Source organism: Molossus molossus, unplaced genomic scaffold (assembly GCF_014108415.1).
Source record: "Molossus molossus isolate mMolMol1 unplaced genomic scaffold, mMolMol1.p scaffold_m16_p_13, whole genome shotgun sequence".
Classification (NCBI taxonomy): Eukaryota; Metazoa; Chordata; class Mammalia; order Chiroptera; family Molossidae; genus Molossus; species Molossus molossus.
Window position 1 is genome coordinate 57145971 of NW_023425348.1, and position 20910 is coordinate 57166880.

At 46.3% G+C, this 20910-nt stretch overlaps 1 protein-coding gene across 1 annotated transcript in view; it reads left to right on the forward strand.

Annotated features, from left to right (window-relative positions):
• Window positions 1-14839, forward strand: part of SPON1 (spondin 1) — a 278917-nt gene extending 264078 nt beyond the window's left edge. Inside the window, exons 9-16 of the mRNA XM_036259901.1 lie at window positions 827-967; window positions 1418-1493; window positions 2514-2696; window positions 8506-8676; window positions 8765-8932; window positions 9774-9938; window positions 10916-11176; window positions 12782-14839. Coding sequence (XP_036115794.1) covers window positions 827-967; window positions 1418-1493; window positions 2514-2696; window positions 8506-8676; window positions 8765-8932; window positions 9774-9938; window positions 10916-11176; window positions 12782-12945 — 1329 coding nt within the window. The 3' untranslated portion in view covers window positions 12946-14839. The remainder of the gene's footprint in view (window positions 1-826; window positions 968-1417; window positions 1494-2513; window positions 2697-8505; window positions 8677-8764; window positions 8933-9773; window positions 9939-10915; window positions 11177-12781) is intronic.
• Window positions 14840-20910: the final 6071 nt, after the last annotated feature.

Genomic DNA, 20910 nt, shown 5'->3' on the forward strand with positions numbered 1-20910 from the left:
TGGAGAGTGTCCATGAAGCTGGTCAGGAGGGCACAGAGAGGGAATCTGCTAAAGAGCAGCTCATAGGCCTGCAAGGGAATAGCCAGCAAAAGGCAATGCATGGAGGAAGGGGGGGAGGGGGTAGGGGAGGGAGAGGGGGCTGGGCCATATTCCCAAGGTTTCTGGACAGCCAAGCTAAGGAGTTTGGAATCTCCCCTGAATTTCAAAATTTCTCAAATATGGTCCATACACCAACAACATCAAAATCTGGAGCCAGTGGTAGAACAATCTAGAACAGACAATGGTGACTGTGGTTTGTGGGACAAATCTAGTCTACCACCTAATTTGAAAATGAAAGTTTCGACCCCAGCCTCACATATTGCGTTACATGTGGTCTGGGGCTGCTTTCCCACCGTAACAGCTGAGCTGAGTCCTCGCAAGACACAGCTTGGCCCACAAAGCCTGAAATATTTATCATCCGACCCTCCGCAGACAGCAGTCTGCCAACCCTGGTCTAGGAGGAAGAGCTGTGGATTCAGGCCAACCGGCTCAGCCACTGCCTAGCTGGGCTGACCTCTCTGAAATCTGGCTTCTTCGTCTGGGCATAATCCTACCGCGTACATGGGAGACTGAAAATATGGGTCTGCAGATTTCCACGCACGATGCATGGCATGAATAGAATTCCATAATATCAACAGTAGTGGTGCTTGTTAAATCCCTGTCAAGGTTATTGTTCTGATCGTATTACAATCAAATTGCTTTTGCGAACAAACAACAAAAATTGCTCTTGTGGCCTTTAACCAATTCTATTCCCCACTCTCTGTATCCGTCTCTTTTCCCACTGCAGTCACCCAACAAGCCCACCATTCCTCAGGAGAAAATCCGGCCCCTGACCAGTCTGGACCATCCTCAGAGTCCTTTTTACGATCCAGAGGGCGGGTCCATCACTCAAGTAGCCAGAGTTGTCATCGAGAGGATCGCCCGAAAGGTACTGGGTTAGAGCTCACCGGGGCATAGACCTTTCCCATCAGGGGTACGAGGAGACTGGACCCCTTTCTGCTCTAGAATCACGGGGTCCCTGGCATATTCCAGGATAGAGAATCCCTGTGTCTCCCAAAGTTTCTAAAATACAAACTATTCATACGCTATAAATGAGCAAAATTAACATCATAAAAGAGTTTGATGCTGAACTGAGTGATTTGATCCAAGCAAATAGATGTCATCATGAGTTTCACAATCAATTACTAATGTCTGCCACAGGTCAGGAATGGGAAGCTGTGCATTTATTGCTATTTCTTTTTCAGTCAGATTGTATATGTCGACCCAGAACTCCGCCTTGTATACACAGGGTGGGCATTATATTTTACATCCTCCCTCATCTTTCCCACCACCTGTCCCATTCTTTAATGTGAGGCTCCAAGTACAATTCCTCTTGCAGGGGGAGCAGTGCAATATTGTGCCTGACAACGTGGATGATATTGTAGCCGACCTGGCTCCAGAAGAGAAAGATGAAGGTACGTTGTTTCCCTTCGTTGCCGGTGCCAACATAAACTGGCACGATCTTTTGGAAAAGCAATTTGCTAACATGTTTTAAAAGCCACAAATATGTTTTATCCTTTGATTTGTTAATCCCATCTTTGAGGATATCTGCTTGAGGGATAGAATCCAAAGCAAGGCCAAGACCAGGCACAGAGATTCAGGGACTTGGTGAAGGTATGATGCTGGAATACGCACTCAACAGTATCGGGCCTTTAAGATGATCACGTAAACAGCATTGCATAGGCTTCGCGGTACTCAGATCGCTCTCTGCTTTGGTTCTCATGCTGGCCTGTGAGGCGGACATGGGTGAGTCCCCTCCCCCAGCAAGAAGAGAGACCTAGATCCAGCAGTCAGGTGGGAGTGGCAGAGCCATCGCTTTGGCTCAAGTTTTCTCATGGGATCTGGAACCAGACAACCTGGGCTCTCATTCTGTGGCCTTGGGCAAGAAGCCTACCTTTCTACCACGGTTTCCTCACTTGCAAATGGAGATAATAACAGAACCTGCCTCACAGAGATCTGAAAGTCTCAAATGGGGTAAAACATGTTTGGTTCGTAGAATGGTGCTGGCACATAGTAGGTACTCAGTGAACATCAGCTGCTCTTATTCTTAGCATGAAACCTGTGTATGTATCATGATCACGGGGAAGATGAAGCAGCAACACAAAACCTGTGCTTCCGCAGACTGCCTGTGATCTGCCCACACCTGTGTGGGAACCATGTCTGCCGTGGTGAGAGACTGGAAATGAAAACACGTTCATGCGTTGAGGGGAAGGGATAGTAAGAGAATCTTTACTTATTATTAGGTTATTTAGCTATTAGTGGAATGCTAAAATGTAATTTTTAAAGGGAAGGGACTGGCTTCCATCCCAGGAGTACCAGGCTCATGGAGGCTGGTCAGCAGCAGGGGTTTTCTTGTCCCCAAAAGATCTTGTCTGGGGCGAGGGCCAGTCCCAGCTACAGGCTCCCAGGGAAAACTTGTCACATACTCTTCCTAGATGACACCCCTGAAACCTGCATCTACTCCAACTGGTCCCCGTGGTCCGCCTGCAGCTCCTCCACCTGCGACAAAGGCAAGAGGATGCGGCAGCGCATGCTGAAGGCACAGCTGGACCTCAGTGTCCCCTGCCCTGACACCCAGGACTTCCAGCCCTGCATGGGCCCCGGCTGCAGTGATGAAGGTGAGGAGACAGCCCAGGCCAGCGAGTGGCCGGCAGGAGCTCAGGAGGGCACAGTTCTGCCTGATGATGCCAGCCCCTCATACCTGGTCAGCCAATCCCTAGTGGGGCACCAGGACCCTGACTGTAGTTGTCAGTGGGGTCCACCGAGAGCAGTCCCCCACCTCCAACAGAGTCTCCAGGACTCTGAATACAGAACATGTCTTATGACATCAAATGAATTATTGAGAATGACTGACCACCCACCTCCCTCCTCAACCACGGAAGAAAACGTACACAAGTTACTGAAGCGCTAGCAAAGAGCTTGTGACAAATTACAAATAACAAACAGCCTGCTTCTGGGCCTTACCTCCGACCTCTTTTTAAGAAGCAGATGAACAGGTTGGGCGAGATCGAATCTAGGTCCATTGCCCTGATTCTGTGTCACTGACAGACCCTCTCGATGTCCGGCCTCAGCCTGAGTCAGAGCACACACTTTCCTGAGTCAGGACCCAGGGGCTGATTGCAGGAATTCCCAGACTGTCTCTCTCTGCAACTGCTCAGAGGTCAGGCTGAAGTATTCGCTTGCACCACCTATGTCGTGATGGCTCAAGCTTCCAGACGGCACTAAGCTGATTGCTGTGCAAAGGTCAGCTGCCTCCATTCCAGGGCACGACTCCTCTCTGTCGAGACAGATCTGTACTTGGTACTGTGATCAGAACGGTCTCAGAGGTGCAGTGAGGCAGTGGGAAGGGATGTCTGCACTGAGCTGGTTTATGGCAGGAAGAAAACGACTTCCAAGCTGAGGATAGTTGAAGAACGCTTACTCCACTGCAGTCATTCGCTCTCCGGCTCTTCCTGGGGGACAGTCTTAAATACCTCTCCTGGCTGCTCTTCCACAGGGGTTTTCTGTTAACTGTGCCCATGATAAGACGCTTCAGAGGGGAGTGACCCAGACATAGGCCATTCCTACCCGCGGGCAGGGAGGAGGCTGTGACAGGCCTGGCGATGTGGGAGGTGACCTCCCCTCCTTGGGGCTGGGGCTGGGGGCTGTCTGACTGAGGCCTGCAGTGGGAGCTCATTTTTACCCCCTGCACAGGGAGCAGCCCTTCCGTATACCAGTTCAGGTGGCTCCCACGTGGTAATGACAGTTTTGAAACATACTGGGCTGTACCTGTGGGGTTTTTTCCATTTTGCTTTTTTTTATTGTGGTCTATAACATCAAATTTACTGCCTTAACCATTTGTAAGTGTACAGTTCAGTGGTATTAAATACATTTACATTGTTGTGCATCCATCACCTCTGTCTATCTCCACTTCTCTTTTATTTTCAGTCTTGAAAAACTGAAACTCTGGTCTCAGCCGGTGTGGCTCAGTGGGTAGGGCATTGTTTTGTGCACCAGGAGGTTGCCAGTTTGATTCCTGGTCAGGGCACATGCCTGAGTTGTGGGCCTGATACCCGGTAGGGGGTGCGTGCAGGAGGCGGCCGATTGATGTTTTGCTCTTACATCAATGTTTCTCTCTCTCTCTTTCCCTCTCCCTTCCTCTTTCTCTAAAAATCCATTAAAAATATTTTTTTAAACTAAAACTCTGTACCTGTTAGACAATAACTCCCATTCCCCCTTTCCCTCAGCCCCCAGCAACCACCATTCAACTTTCTGTCTCTATGAATTTAGCTACTCTAGGGACCTCAGACAAGTTTAATCATAGAGTATTTGTCTTTTTGTGACTAGCTTATTTTACTTAGTCTAATGCACTTGAGGTTCATTCATGTTACAGCATATGTCATAATTTACCTTCTTTCTAAGGTTAAATGATATCGCATTATATGTAGATATTACATTTTGGTTTTTGTTTGTTTGTTTTGTTCTGTTTTGTTTTGTTCTGTTTTGTTTTGTTTTGTTTATCCTCACCTGAGGACATTTTTTCATTTTTTGTTCAGATAGAGGGGAAGGGAAAGAGAGGGAGAGAGAGACAGAAACATCGACGTGAAAGGGGCACATCGAGTGGCTGCCTCCCGCACGCACGACCCAACCAAGGCCAGGGACAAACTGCAACCGAGGTATGTGCCCTTAGCAGGAACAGAACCCGGGTCTCTCTGGACCGCAGGCAATGCTCTAACTGCTGAGCCAAACCAGCCAGGGCTAGATATTACATTTTGTTTATTCACTAGTCAGTCAATGGACACTTGGGTTGCTTCCACATTTTAACTACTATGAATAATGATACTATGAACATTGATGTACAAATTATCTTTGAGACTCTGATTTCAACACTTTTAAGTATATATATATATATATATACACACATATATATGGAATTGATGAATCATATGGCAATTCTATTTTTAATTTTTTTTGAGAAACTGCCATGCTATTTTCCACAGCGTCTGTATTATTTTACATTCCCACCAGCAGTGCACTGAATCTCTCCACATCCTCACCAACACTTGTATTTTCTATTTTTATTTGATAGTAGCCATCCTAATGGGTGTGACATGGTATCTCATTGTGGTTTTGATAGCATTTCCCTCATGATTAGTGATGTTGAGCATTTTTTCATGTGCTTATTGGCTTTTCATATATCTTGTTTGGAGAAATGTTTATTCAAGTCGTTTGCCCGTTTTTGAATCGGGTTGTTTAGTCTTTTGTCGCTGACTTTTAAGAGTTCTCTCTGCATTCTAAATGTAAATCTCTTATCAGATATGCAATTTGCAAATATTACCTCTTATTCCATAAATTGCTTTTTCACTGTTGATGGAGTCCTTTGATGCACAAAAGTTTACTTTTCATGAAATCAAATTTGTCTACTTTTCCTGGGATTGCCTGGGCCTTTGGGGTCACATTCAAGAAATCAAAGTCAAATTCAATGTCATGAAGCTTTTGCCCTATGTTTTCTTCTAAGAGTTTTATGGTTTTAGGTCTCATGTGTAGGTCTGTGGTCCATTTTGAGTTCATTTTTTATATGGTATTAGGTAAGGATCCAACTTAATTCTTTTGTATATGGACACCCAAATTTCTCAGTACCATTTGTTGAAAAGACTGTCCTTTCTCTATCGAATGGTCTTGGCATCCTTGTCAAAAATCACTTGACTGCATATGTGAGGGCTTATTTCTAAGCTCTCTATTCTATTCCATTGGTCTAATAGCCAATACCACACTGTTTTGATTACTGTAGTTTTATAGTAAGTTTTGAAATAAAAAAGTATGAGTCTTCTGATTGTATACTTCTTTTTCAAGATTGTTTTGGTTATTTGGGGGCCCTTGACATTTCATAAAAATTTTAGAATAGAGTTTTCTATTTCTGCAAATACGCCTGCCTTTTTTTTTTTTTTTTTTGGTGGTAGTTCCCCTAGCGGGAACCAAACCCGGGACTCTCTGGTCTGCAGAATGACGCTCAACCACTGAGCCAAACTGGACGGGGCAATGCACCTGCTTTTTGTACCTGAGGTCCATGCTCACCAGAAGCAACCCACCCAAAGTCAAATAAAGTTTTCTTGTGCCCATATCAGGGTACCTTCTGTACTTGATTATTTGGGGACCATTTAGAATAGGAAAGAAGCAAGGACCCCTTCAGACATTTGGAAGTCATTATATGACCGTTTGAGTGTACATTTTATTGTGGCAACCATGTCTTAAGAGTTTTTCCTAATTATCTGAGCCAGACCTTTATCCCAGGCCTTGTTATCTCTGTCCACTTCCAGCACACCACTCGAAGGATCCTTTGCCAACAAAGATCTGATCATGTCACTCCTTAGCTAAAAAAAAACCTGTGGCTCCTTATTTCCCATGTGCGAACTCCTCAGCTTAATTTACTGGCAAAACAGTCCTGCAGAGAACCAAGGTGAAGGCCTGGTGAAAATGAGCACTCTGACACTCATCCAGTGCTATTAACATTATACTACAAAACTGGAAAACACATTGTTAGTACAGGCACCTGAGGACATCTGTGTGGGTGATAGTTCAAGAGTGGAGCGTCTCAACTCCAACCTCTTCCTCTCAGAAGACACTCAGGTCGGGGGTGAAGGTAGTCTTCCTGCTCAAGGTAATGTCTTGCCAGGTTATGGGAAGTCTGAATTGGGGTTTGTCAAGCCTTGTACCTCCAACCAGATCACACTGGAACATAATGACCTTATTTGGTTGTACATGTACCTTTAGTTAGCTTTGTCTCTGGGTCTAACATGTGGGTTCCAGCTCTTATTTCTTGCTGCGCCACCAGCATTGTATAGCTACGCTGTCCAAAGATCAAATAACAATGTGTAGGCATCACACATGTTGCTTCACACTCTGATTTTACTTGTCCTTTCTAGCTTCATCTCCCAATACCATACGCATATACACTATACAGGGGTGTTTGCATACACTGTTCCCTTTATCCTAAATGTAAATATCCATGACCCAACAAAGTTTACTTGGATGTGCCCTCTTGTGTGAAATCTTCCCCAGAACTCCCAGAAGGAGTGACTTTTTCCCCTCTTCTGTGCTCTCCAATTCCCTGGACTTACCTGTTTAGGTATTTTCAATACCTAAAATTATTGTCAGTTTCTCTCTCTCTCTCTCTCTCTCTCTCTGGAGTAGAACAAGATCCATATCTTACACATCTTTAACCTCAGAGTATACCATTAAGCATTCAGTGTATTCATTGATATGAATAAATGGATCTATGGTAGATGGATGACTTCATTTTTATCTTTTTTAAGCAAGCACACACACACACACACACACACCTGTTTCCAACAGGAGCAGCACATCACCACCACCACCTTGGAAACAAGGCCATGCTGAGAGGTTTGATTATCTTTATCACCAACATCCTCGGTGTCGCCTACATGATCATGGCCTTTGCTAACACCCACTCATGGGAGCAAAGCCACGTGTAGTCCAAGACATCAACACAGAAGTCTGGCTATATTTCCTCCCTCATTCTTCCTCCATGTGCCCCTCTCCTGACACACACAGACATGTTCTCCCCACTTGCCACCCCACAATTTGCTCCCCATTAGCAGCTGGGGTCTTTTCTTCCTTGTTACCAACCTCAAATGAGGCATTGAGATGCCTGTGGCCACTTAGTACAATCTGCTCTTTGGCTACAAATCAGCCCTCGGGTCCCTACATCTGTCCCAGGACCAGTCATGCTCTCTACCCTCAGAACAAAATTGTCTCATCTGTTTTTCTAGACTGGGAACTGGCAGCTTTAGGCAATAACCGGTCTCAGGTTCCTCTGAGAAAAAGAGCTTACACAGTGTCTCAGGATAGATAGAGATACAGATACAGATACAGATATAATTTACTTCCCAGTGCTGTTCAATGGAATTTTCTGTCACAATGAGAATGTTCTATATCTGCACCATCCAATATGGTAACCACTAGGCACACCTGCCTAGTCAGCACTAAAAATGTGGTCAGTGACTGAGGAAGTGAATTTTAAATTTTATTTAATGGTCTCAGATGTATGATACATCCTAAACCATACAAGTGGATTATGCTATCTTAAATTATATGTACATTAAATTATCATATCACACATGCATTATATGTATAAAATATCCATTAAGCCAGCCAAGTATCTTTCATATGTATTATCATGGAATAAGGAGTAATCCTTACTGAGTGCCCCATGTACCTGGAAAAAGACATTTTGTTTCCTCTTAGAGAAATTTTGGTTTAAAAATGTATTCCTTTTATGTTCCCTGACATCCTCAACCGCCTAACTCCCCTTGAAAGCCTGCTGGTTCCTTCTCCATTCCTGCCCCTCAGGAGTTGGGTCGTGGGTCGCGTCTGGCGTGCCCCCTGGCGCGCGGGGCTGGGGCTGCAGCGTCGCTCCTTGCGTTGCAGATGGTTCCACCTGCACCATGTCGGAGTGGATCACCTGGTCGCCCTGCAGCATCTCCTGCGGCATGGGCATGCGGTCCCGGGAGCGGTACGTGAAGCAGTTCCCAGAGGACGGCTCCGTGTGCATGCTGCCCACCGAGGAGACGGAGAAGTGCACGGTCAACGAGGAGTGCTGTGAGTGGGGGCGCCGGGCGGGCGGGGCGGGGCGGGCGCCGGGCTCCCGAGGCACCCGACGCGACCCCAAGGCCGCGGGACTCCCCAGCCTCCAGCAGCTGCCTGATGACCGAGTGGGGCGAGTGGGACGAGTGCAGCGCCACCTGCGGGATGGGCATGAAGAAGCGGCACCGCATGGTCAAGATGAGCCCGGCGGATGGCTCCATGTGCAAGGCGGAGACTTCTCAGGCAGAGAAGTGCATGATGCCAGAATGCCGTGAGTGGACGTGGGAAGTGGGGGAGGGGACTGAGACAGGGTCAGTGTGGAGGACCACAGCCCCCCTTAGTACCACCTCCATTAAGGTCGGAGAACTGGGCAGGTGCAGGGGAAACTGTGGTCCACCATCCTTGGGGACACTGCTAGGATCAAGATGAGGGCCACAGCTGTGTGGATATCAACAGACGCAGAGAGAGTGGCCTCTTCTGAGGGACATTCTGAGCAATGCTGGAGTGGCAAATTGGTGACTACTGGATAGAACTCACCTACAGCTATGTTTATAGGACCCCAAAGTATCTTTATGAGGGTAATATTACATTTAGGTGGGATGTACATTTTCCAGGTCATCCCAGCCTCCCCAATCTTTTACCCTGCTCTATGCACAGATGCACATAGGCTCACACATCAGTACACATATGTACTCATGCACACAGTACATACACATTCTAGGAGTTTCAGCACGTGTCCAAAAACTGCAGCATTGAGTCTGTCTTTTAGTGTATGGTTCCTGGTGTGTGGGGGATGTTTCTGTCTCTAGTAAGACCCTACTCAGGTCCTCAATGGGGTTTCATGTGGGGACTTGTGTATCCACATAATTTGTGTATTCAGTATCATGTGTTATCATGTCAGCCCCCAGCAGGGCCAGGGCAGTTGCAGGAGAGTGATAAGAGCAGTAGTCTGCTGAGCCACTTCTTGCCCCACGGAGTTTCTTGAGTTCCTGAACCCATCAGTCAATTTCACTTTACTCCAGGGCCAGAGTGGGGGACGGGATTGGGGGACAAAGAGATCAAAGGAAGCAAAGCAAGCTTCTTCTTAGTGGCAAACCTGGCTCTCGGCCTAGATACCATCCCATGCTTGCTGTCCCCGTGGTCCGAGTGGAGCGACTGCAGCGTGACCTGTGGGAAGGGCATGCGGACCCGCCAGCGGATGCTCAAGTCTCTGGCGGAGCTTGGGGACTGTAATGAGGAGCTGGAGCAGGTGGAAAAATGCATGCTGCCTGAATGCCGTAAGTCCTCCAGCCCACCTCTCTGCCTCTATTAACCAGCCCTGTGCAGGATCACACTGCTGGGTCCTAATGTCCAACCGTTTGCTGGGGAGGAAGAAAGAGCATGGATTCGGACCTCTGTGTTAGCAGAGCAACTCTCAGTCAATCTCATTAGTAATGAGGGCCCCACTACTATCTACAAAACACACAAGCTGCAAGCCACTGTGGAGTCTAAACAGGAGACTTAGATGAAAAACACTTCACACAAGGCTCACTAAACCTTACTTCTTAGTTCTCTCCCTCCACCTCCGCCCCATTCCCAATTAGTGGCTGTCTGACCAGTGGCTTTTCCAAGCTTCTTAATTTTATTCCTCTTCCCTCTGACCATTTCATTTATCTATGACCAGAGGGTGGACATTGAATCAATGACTCCTGTACCCTTACAGCCTCAATAAGACCAGCCAGCAGGAAAACAAGCCAAGCTCTCAAAAGCTCACAAACCACCCCCATCTCCTCCCAAACGCTGCGGTCAGCTGTATTACATGGGGAGTAATCTCCATGGGGAGAGAGCCTGTTTTTCTGGCTAGTCTTCCAAGAGACACACTTGGCTGTGATCTGTTTCCTGGCTTCCTCTGAAATGCACTTGCAGTCTTTCCTGCTCCCTCTCCATTATCACTCAGGCTGCTTGGCCAGATTCAGATCTATTCCAGAAGCTCACAGAGTAAGGCAAGGGGCTCTGAACACGCCTGCGAAGTGCCCCCAAAGCCTTCTTGAGTCGCAGAGAGGCCAGAGAATATGGGTTATGACCTAGGTACCAACCATGTGGGCTGGATGAAGTCAGCCTGCCTCTTGGAGCCTCAGTTTCTTCTGTGAAATGGGATAACAGCACCTGCTTTGCATTCCTCATAGGCCTGTGTTGAGATGTTCAAAGGAGAGTGTAAGTGACCGTATCTTGTTTCAGACATGAGATACATTCATGCCCATCTGTGTCTTGCCAGCCATTGATTGTGAGCTCACTGAGTGGTCCCAATGGTCGGAATGTAACAAGTCATGTGGGAAAGGCCACATGATTCGAACCCGGATGATCCAAATGGAGCCTCAGTTTGGAGGCGCGCCCTGCCCAGAGACTGTACAGCGAAAAAAGTGCCGCGTCCGGAAATGCCGAAACCCATCCCTGCAGAAGCTGCGCTGGAGAGAGGCCCGAGAGAGCCGGAGGAGTGAGCAGTTGCGGGAAGAGTCCGATGGGGAGCAGTTCCCAGGTACTGCTCCCGCCTGAGGATGGAGTTCAGGGAGGTGTCAAGTGGGGCAATAGAGAGGGTCTTGAAGAACGGGTAGCAGTCTGCCAGTTAGAGAACGGCATCCAAGCAGCAGGCACAGTCATTGCAAAGGCACAGAGATACCAAGCAAAAAAAAAAAATGGACAAGATGGAGCAGAGCACAAGGGGACAGGCAGGAGACTGGGCTGGAGCGGTGGGGACCATACTGGACAAGGTCTAGTTGTCTGCTGAGGGTTTAAGCCTTAGTTCTGTAGGTGACGGTTTTAAGTAAGAGAATGACTTTTACAGACATGTTGAGTAGTTTGGAGGAGGCATAGAGGCCAGTCATTAAGTTTCATTTGTAGCCCAGGAGAGAGATTATGGGTCCCCCTCCCCGAGCATAACTTGAGGGAGTTTTAGGAATTTAAAAAACTCCCTGCCTGAGGCTTCACTGCTGAATAAGCTGGTCCAAGCCAAGACTACAAATCATAGGCAAATCCATGAAATAATCAGTTGGGAAGTCTTGGGCACAGGCCAATGGGTGGTCTTTGGATTCCCTGGAGTGGATGAGAAAGGTGTCTGCGTACATGTAAAGGTGAAGGGTCTGTTGAGCTTTTCTTCCCTTCCCTGTGGCAGTCCATCAGGGGCGATGAGAAATGTGCATACAAGGAGCTACCTGACAGTCCATGATCTCTCTGACAGCAAGCTGTTCGAGTACCAGAATGTGGTCTGTGGCATGTGGTGGTCAGTCGGCCAGTCAATATCCATTTAAGCCCCATTGTGCACCGGGCAGTCACTATGCCACGGTCTTCTCCGTGAAACTCAGCACAGTATTGAATGATGTGACAGGTGCTACAAAGGAGTCATGTGTCGAGCACCAAGGAGACTTTTTTTTTTTTAAGATCTAACCTAATAACAAGGAAGTTTTCTTTGGGAAGGAGAAATAATGAATTCAATTTGAGTTTACTTAGTATTTGGGAGGGAGGCTAAGCACTTGGGGAGCAGAGCATAAGAGAAAGAAGTGGTTGCTGCATTCACAAGCCACCCCAAACAGTAGCTACTGAAAACAGTCATTTATTAACATGATTCTGTGGCTTAGTGACTTGGGCTGGCTCAGCTGCGTCTTCTGTGGTCCAGCTTGGGCTCATTCATGTGGTTACTGGCAGCGGCTGGTTCAGTTGGGGCTGAAAGGCCTACACCAGCCTCACCTACACCAGCCTCACCCTCAGATAGGGTGGCCGGGGCCTCCCCACATGGCATTTCAACAGTCTCTCCAGGCTTTCATACATGGTGGTGAGAGGGTTCCCATCAGCTGTTTTTCAAGCCATGTTTGCTTCTGTCCCATTGACCAAAGCTCATATAATCAAGCACAGATTCCAGAGATGGAGACATAGGCAGCCCTTGGTGGAAGGAGCCGCAAGGTATTTGCTGTCTATCACCTAGGCACTAACAGTCCCTGAAATGAACTCTAACCAATATTTAATTCAACAACTCATTATATGCAAGAGTGGGGGAGAAGCCCAGACAACTAGATGTCACCGTTGTTTACTGGAGTTCAGCGCCGTCTGCCCAGCGTCTGCTGGCCTAACCGGCTTCTCCTGCTTTCAGGCTGCAGGATGCGCCCGTGGACAGCCTGGTCGGAGTGCACCAACCTGTGCGGAGGCGGGATTCAGGAACGCTACATGACTGTAAAGAAGAGGTTCCAAAGCTCCCAGTTCACCAGCTGCAAAGACAAGAAGGAGATCAGAGCCTGCAACGTTCACCCTTGTTAGCAAGGGGCCAAGTATCCAGGGCTGCACTCGAGATGCCAGACTCAGCAGTGGCTGGGTCATTTGTTTGCTTGTTTCTTTAAGGCAATTTAAATTGTGTACATTAGTTTCCATTTCTGCAATCTCCTTTGCCCAGTAGTCTTGTGGATGCCAGGGACACCCTTTCTGTATACTTCTTAGTGGGCACAGGCTGACCAGGGCTCCCTCCTCCTCAGCCGGCACTCCAGCACAGATGTGGGTAGTGTCAGCCACCCTGTGACAAACGGAAGTGTGTCCCTCTGGAGCATCCACCTGGGCGCAGGACAGAGACCCAGGCCTCCATGAAGAGGCATCTGTGTCTGGAAACAACTCTGCACCTGGTCCCGGGATGCAGCAGGAAACACGCCCCTCAGATAGACGGAGCAGGTTCGCTCTCATCTCTGGCCGCTCTCTTGCAGGAAGCTGTTGTTTGCTCATCTCTTTTCACTTAGCGGAGCGTTAGGTCCCTTGTTGAGTCCCCTCGGTCATCAATAGTTCTTGGGGAAGATGAGCTGGTAGACGTGAAGAGGGGCGCAGAGGCTGGGTGGCTTTCCTCTTTCGCCGAGAAATTCTGAATACATTTATCTCGCCTCCTAAACTGGGTCCTATGCCCCAGAGGAACTGATGGCTGCTTTATCTGAATGTAAGGTCGCCAGTTCTCACACCTGACGTAAAGGGTAACTAAGTCTAGAGAGAAGTGTTCCCTTGTTTGGGGGTTGGTGTTTTTTGTTTGTTTTTGCCACAATTCTCCTAGGAAGCCAGCCTATGAGGTTGCCGACCCGACAGCCTCGCTGGAACCGCGGCCAAGGCAGCAAAAGTGGCCTCGCCCGCGGTCTCAAACCGGAGTTTTTAAAATCTTCCAACACACATCTAGACTTTTAAGTTTTGAACCAGTTCTAACATGTTTTACTTACGCAAACATTTTGCTAAGTTTCCCCGCAGCCCACCAAGCCATTCCTTCGACAAAAATACTCTCTGTACTTTAAAGGGGATTTTTTTTAGTCATAAAATCTCACGTGTAGAAAGAGCTTTTCTTTCTTCTGTAGAAAGAAAAGGTGTTGCAAAGACCTTTAGAAGAAAGATAGAAATTTAGAAAGAAAAAGAATATACAGAATCCAGTTGGGCAAGAAGATCAGATGGGAAGTCAAACCTAGGTCAGCTCTCCACCCTCGGACTCTGGTCCTTGACACACCCTTGGGGGGGCTGTGGTTTTCCATGCCCTCCCCAGCACTGAGCACACCAAAATCGGGGAGACTGACTACCAAGGATTAGTGTAAAAGGACATTGTACTGAGTTGAGTCCATCAGCAGTTTTCACTCATTCATTTATTGTTAAAACGTTTTGTGTCTGTTGCAGGTCTTTTTCATTATGCTTAATCCAAATAAGTGTCATGGACGAGATGCATACAATGTTTTGAATACACTATTTTAAGAATTTGCATTAAACACATCAGGATATTTCCAAACACAACATATATATGTTATAGCCCTGAATCTGTATTATTTTCTTCAGCCCAAGAGAGACTGTTCAATAAAAAACTCATTTGGGTCTGTCTTCTGTGTTTTTACACTAATTACTTGTTGGTAAGTTTGGGTGTGTTTACAGTTGTTATATACACCTCAATCATTATCGGCTAAAGATTCGGCTTTTGCTCCCTCATCGTGGAAGGGCCATTACCACATCTCTGAGTTCCTGGAGCTTTGTTTCCAGCGTCATTGTTGTAGGAACATAATATAAAGAAGTAAGGGGGCTTTCTACTTAGACCAAAAAAAAAAAAGTTGTTATAGAATCTGCCCACTTTGGCAACATTACTCTTAGCTACCTAGAGGCATATTTACTCTCAACCCATGAAAATCAAAGTTCCTGCACAGCCAGTGTGGCTCAGTGGTTGAGTATTGACCCATGCACTAAGAGGCTGCCAGTTCTATTCCAGGTCAGGACACATGCCCAGGCTGTGGGCCCGATCCCCAGTGGAGGGCATGCAGGAGGCGGCCACTCGATGTTCTCTCTCATCGATGTTTCTATCTCTCTCTCCTTCTCCCTTCCTCTCTCTCTAAAATCAATAAAGAAAAAAAAATTTTTTTTTTTAATCAAAGTTCCTGAAGATAGTGATTCCTACATAACTCTAAGGACAAGCCACCCCAGTGTCTTATGTTCTTATTTGGTCCCTCTTGGTACATTTCTAATCCTAATTTTGGAAAGTTAAAACCAGGTAACTGGTTAATGGTTGAGAATAGGTAACATCTTTCTTATTACATAAATGTTATTTCTTTTGCTTACAAGGGAAAATTTATAAGAAGCATCAAATTTCTTTTTTACCAAAGTCTTGTGTTAGGAGATTTGTTTTTCTGGCTAACCAATCATTTTGGAAATAAAGACTTTTTTACTAAAAAAATGAAATTTGTTTGGACTTGCACTTAAGATAGTAAACAGGTCATAAGATACCCAGTAAAACCTGCCATAGAAAGAAAAGCTGCAATTGTTGTATATATATTTTTATCAATGTCAGACCAATTGTAACCCAATTTACATCCACATTCTCAGATTACAGTAAGTTCAGAAATATAGTCCCCAGCCAGACACTGGGTCCCTCACCTGTCACCTCATCAAATGCTTTATTTAAAGGGAAACTGTTGTAGCAAATGAGAATAAAGCCTGGGCTTCTTCGGACCCAAAATTGAAAAAAATTAAAGATTTTGTGCTGTTTTTAATTCGAACTTGGTATAGTAAACATGTTATGGGGATACTCAAGTCTGTGTACTTCTTCTCGGAAGTAAGGGCACATTACACATTCTCACGTGAAACAGTCCAGGTCAAGTCTGAGGCGGAAATGTCAATACGCAAAAATTCTCTGCGTTGAAGTACTCCTGTGACCTGACAGAAGCCCACACTGTCCAGGCAAGTTTAAAGGAGCTCAATATAAAATGTACCCGGACTGTACAGTCAGTCCCTTTTGTCCCAAACGGAGTTAAGTAATTATATCTTAAAGGAATGGAAACAATTATCCAACAACACTAAACATAAATGTTTAACCCCTAATTACAACACAGAATGAAGGAAGAAACAGGCATTCCACTAGTTATGTGGTACCACTGATTTTAATAGAATGATTCATTTTGTTCTTATATGCATATTGCCCAAAGTCGAGAGTGAATGCAAATAATTCCTTTTGAAAATGAGATGCTCTCACAAACTAGAAAGAGCAGCTGAATGCTAATGAGCATGAAGATAATTCTTCGTTTTATATCCTTTGGAAACTATGAGCACAAGATCTGTACTAAAATGTCAGATTTAAATAATGCTATCCCTGCTTTGGACACCCTGTCAATTCAGGTTTTACACATTCTGTAGGGCAAGAGGCAGATGTATACGGTTAAGCAAGGAGAACCTGGGTTCAGCACCCCGGTGCCTGAGAGCTGTGAGAGCTGGGGCCAGTTATTTTACCTTTCCTGGCCTCGGGCTTTCCAACACTAAAGGATCCTCTATCCCACCTCCCCAAGTTAGCCAGTTCTCATCTTGAGAGCAAGTCCTGAGCGGATCCTGACACAGGAGTCACTGAAAGCTACTTTTACCCACCAGCCCCTCACTTCTTTATAAACCGGTAAATGCCCACCTTGTGTGGAAGCTGGCTTGAGCTGCCTGCCTGTCACTTACAGCTGAAAATGTCCTGACAAATAACGTACACACGGCAATACTTGACCCAGGTGTCATCGGAGCAAAACGCAATTTCAGACTTGCCACGTAACATTCATATGCCTTAATGTAACTCAGCATTCACTAACATTTTCTCATATTGCTCTGAATTTTTCCTAAAACTCAGATTGTGTTCTTAACTACTTCCTGGCTTTAGAATTGATTGGTTACAGTTCTCATATTTAAGCAGATACGTGTTTAAAAGAGTTCTTTCATTTCAAATAATCTTAAGTATGAGCAGAAAAGGGTAGGCATCATATTCAAGACTACTGACAACTTTACAATAGTTGGAGTTAATAAAAGCAGAGTCTCTGTTTTAATCTAGTATCAGCAAGCCAACGCCTGCTGCGCAACCTAACCTAGATGATCTGGGAAGCCAGAGGGCACTTGTGGAAAACACCAGACTCTCCTGCTCCCTTACCTACTACATCTGTGCTCCTCAAAGCGACTTCTGCAGCCTGAGATCACCCACGAGCCCTTCGTTACCATCCTACAAGGAGATGCAGAAACTGAACAACTTGACACTGCGCAATATCCAAGAGGTTGATTGTTTCTAGTACTTCACTTTTTATTATATTTAGCAAAAGTTATCAGCCCACAACAGTCGAGATAAAAAAATTTCAAAAGCTGGCTCTTCACCGCAGATAGTCAGGGAAGCGCTACGCCATCCATCCTCACCCCCCAGTCGGGAGAGGACACCAGCATGCGGACCCTAGGCTTTCGAATCTTTCAAATGATTATGTATTTGTTTACACAGTAGTATCTACCTCCAGACTTGTATACCTACATTATCTACAACTAAGTACCCTGCACTGGGTCCTTTTCTTACTCCTCTAAAATCCTATTCGATGGGGCAAGATAACTGTTTCCTTGCCCTCTGATTCTGCTGCAGAATTTCTGAGAATAGCTCACACTTACTCCCTCCACTTCCTTGCCCTCCAATCACACCTCAACCTCCTACCACCTGGTTCCCACAATCAGATGACTGAAACACATCTCTCAAAGTCATCAGCAATCTCTGGACGACCACTGCTGTGCAGCTTACCACCACCCCTCAGCATCCTTGACAGTACGTCTCCTGGCTGTTTCTCCAGGTTCCGGCTCTCTCTCTTGGCTTTTTTGCCGCCTCTTAATCTTCTACCCCCGGTGTTCATTTTCCCCCCAATTCCTACTCGTGGACCTTCCCTCAAACACACTTCCTACTTCAATCCACTTCCACTTCTTCAATCATTAGTTCAAACTAGATAAATTCCAAATCTGCACTTCTAGTTCTAGCCTTCTTCTGAGTTCCACTCCCCATTCACAAATGCCTCCTGGACTAACTCCGCATGTAATTGGCACAATCACTGTATATTTCTGCCACTAGAGGGTTGTCTGTGTTCCTTATTCATTCATCAAATGGTTTTTCTGCACATGCTAGGAAACCTGGGCACAGCAGTAAACACAGTGGACATGTTTCTGCCCTCAGAGATCTTATGACACTAAGCTGGCATGTCAGGCAAGACCCACAAAATAATCACAGATGGTAAGCGTCACTGAGTTCAGACAGGGCTATGAGCTACTAGAATAGGTGGTCAAGAGGGCTCTCTGAGGATGTGGCATCTAAGCCAAGAGCAACGGGATGAAACAGCTCATTGGAACAGCTGAGCAAAGCAGCCGATTTGGAAAACACACGGTGTATTCTAGGGTGTAACAAAGCAAACAAAGGTGAGAAGCAGGAAGATGCCAGTTCCTTGTACACTGTGGTAAGAAAGGTAAATATTAGCCCAAGTGCACTGAGATGACGACGGATTTTAAGCAGCAGTGTAACATTTCATTATGGTCTAAAACGTATCCCTTTGTGGGGGCAAAGTGGAAATAGACTACTCTAGAGGCCATTATAGTAACCTGGGTGTGAGATAAGGGGCTGAGACAAAAGTGGCAGAACAAATGGGGAGGGCAGGTTCCATGATTCCAATACCCTCTTGCCTGATCACCCGTCCTTCAGTCCACACTTCTCTGCTGCTCACACTACCACTGAATTAGATCTACGTACCCCTTGTTCAGAATCCTTGGCAGTTTTCCATTATAGACAGAGGACCATCCTATTGAAAGCCCTCCACCGCCCTAGCTAAGTCCACTTCATTGTTTTTCCCATTACACTTAAAGCCCTTTTAGGTTAAGGTTCCAATCTCAGAATACACCTTGCATTCTGGAGCCTCTGTGCTTTCTTCCAGGCTTCCCCCAGCCTTTCCACCTCCTCTCCTACCGACCCACGAAGCTCCAGCAAAAACAGCACTTCTAATCAAGAAGCTCCCCCAGATTTTCCAGGAGGAACACATAGTGTCACTGTTACTGAACCCGACAACTTTCTGCATGCTTCTCATAGTCTGCCTTATCCCCTGGCATTTGTTTTTGTCCCTTAATCTTCCTCTACTAGATACTGAGTAATTTGTAGGAAGAAAAGCGCCAATGTATTCATTTCCCCAGAACGCCTAGTCAAGTCTTGTGTAAAGAAATCTGTTCAGGACTTCCGGTCAAGATGGCGGGCAGGTAAACGCGGCATCGCGTCCTCCCACAACCACATCAAAGTTACAACTAAACTACAGAACCACCATCATTCAAACCCGCCTGAAATCAAGCTGAATGGAAGTCCTACAACTACGGAATTAAAGCAGCAGCCACATCGAGACTGGTAGGAGGGGCGGAGGTGCGAGGGGCTGGTCCCACACCCACGTGTGGCGGATAAAAATCAGGAGGACACCTCGGCTGGGAAGGTCCTCCCTGAGGACTGAGGGGTCCCCGTCCCACACCAGGTGCCCCGCTCAGGGTTCTAGTGCCAGGAAGAGAATCCCCATAATTTCTGGCTGGAAAAACCAGCGGGAACTGAGGCTCAGGGAAGCTGACGTGGCTGGAGCCCCAGGCAGCTCCTTAAAGGGCCCGCGCACGGACTTATCAGACTCGCACCCTACAGACTCCAGCGTGGGGGAGGCAGCTCGAGGGGCGCCAGAGAAATACAGGGAAGAACTGAGTTGTTTGGCATTGGAGTGAGGGCTGGAGAGGGGGCTTTCTCCAGGACAAACGTGCTGTAAGAGGCCTTTGTTCCTTTGGTGAGTCCTTCCCTGGGGTGGCAGACAGCCGCCATACCTGGGGCTCCAGCAACTTGGCTCACACTGGTAGCCCCGCCCTGCTGACTCCCTGAGGCCCTGCCCCACCCAACTTTCAGGCCCACCAGCTGTTGCCAGTTGCTTTACCTTAGGATTGGCCTGTCTTGGATCCTGCTTCAGGATTTCCTAAATTCTTTCAAACAAGCAGCATCTGGTCTCAGCTAGCCCCATACCTCTCGTTAAGTAATACATAGAAACAAACACAGGGAGGCAGCCAAAATGAGGAGACAAAGAAACAGGTCCCAAATGAAAGAACAGAACAAAACTCTAGGAAAAGAACTAAGCGAAATGGAGATAAACAACCTAACAGATGCTGAGTTCAAAATACTGCTTATAAGGATGCTCAGTGAACTTAGTGAGAACCTCAGTGAACTTAGTGAGGGCCTCAAGAGCATAAAAAAGGACCAGTCAGAAATGAAGGAGGCACTAACTGAAATAAAGAATAATTTACACAACTTCAATAATAGAGTACGTAAATCCAAGAAGCAAACCATCAATTTGGAATATAAGGAAGCAAAAAATGCCCAATCAGAACAGCAAAAAGATAAAAGAATCCAAAAAAAAATGAGGATAGTGTAAGGAGCCTCTGGGACAACTTCAAGCGTGCCAACATTCACATCTTGGGGGTGCCGGAAGGAGAAGAGAGAGAACAAGGAATCGAAAACCTATTTGAAACAATAATGACAGAAAACTTTCCTAACTTGGTGAAGGAAACAGACATACAAGTCCAGGAAACACAGAGTCCCAAACAAGATGAACCCCAAGAGGCCCACACCAAGACATATCATCATCAAAATGCAAAAGTTTCAAGACAAAGAGAGGATCTTAAAAGCGGCTAGAGAAAAGCAGTTAGTTACCTACAAGGAGTTCCCATTAGGCTGTCAGCTGATTTCTCAAAAGAAACTTTGCAGGCCAGAAGGAAGTGGCAAGAAATATTCAGAGTGATGAAAAGCAAGAACCTACAACCAAGATTACTCTATGCTGCAAAGCTGTCATTTAGAATCGATGGCCATATAAAGTTTCCCAGACAAGGAAAAGCTAAAGGAATATTACCGCCAAACCATTATTATATGAAATGTTGAAGGGTCTTCTTGAAGAAAAAGATAAAAAA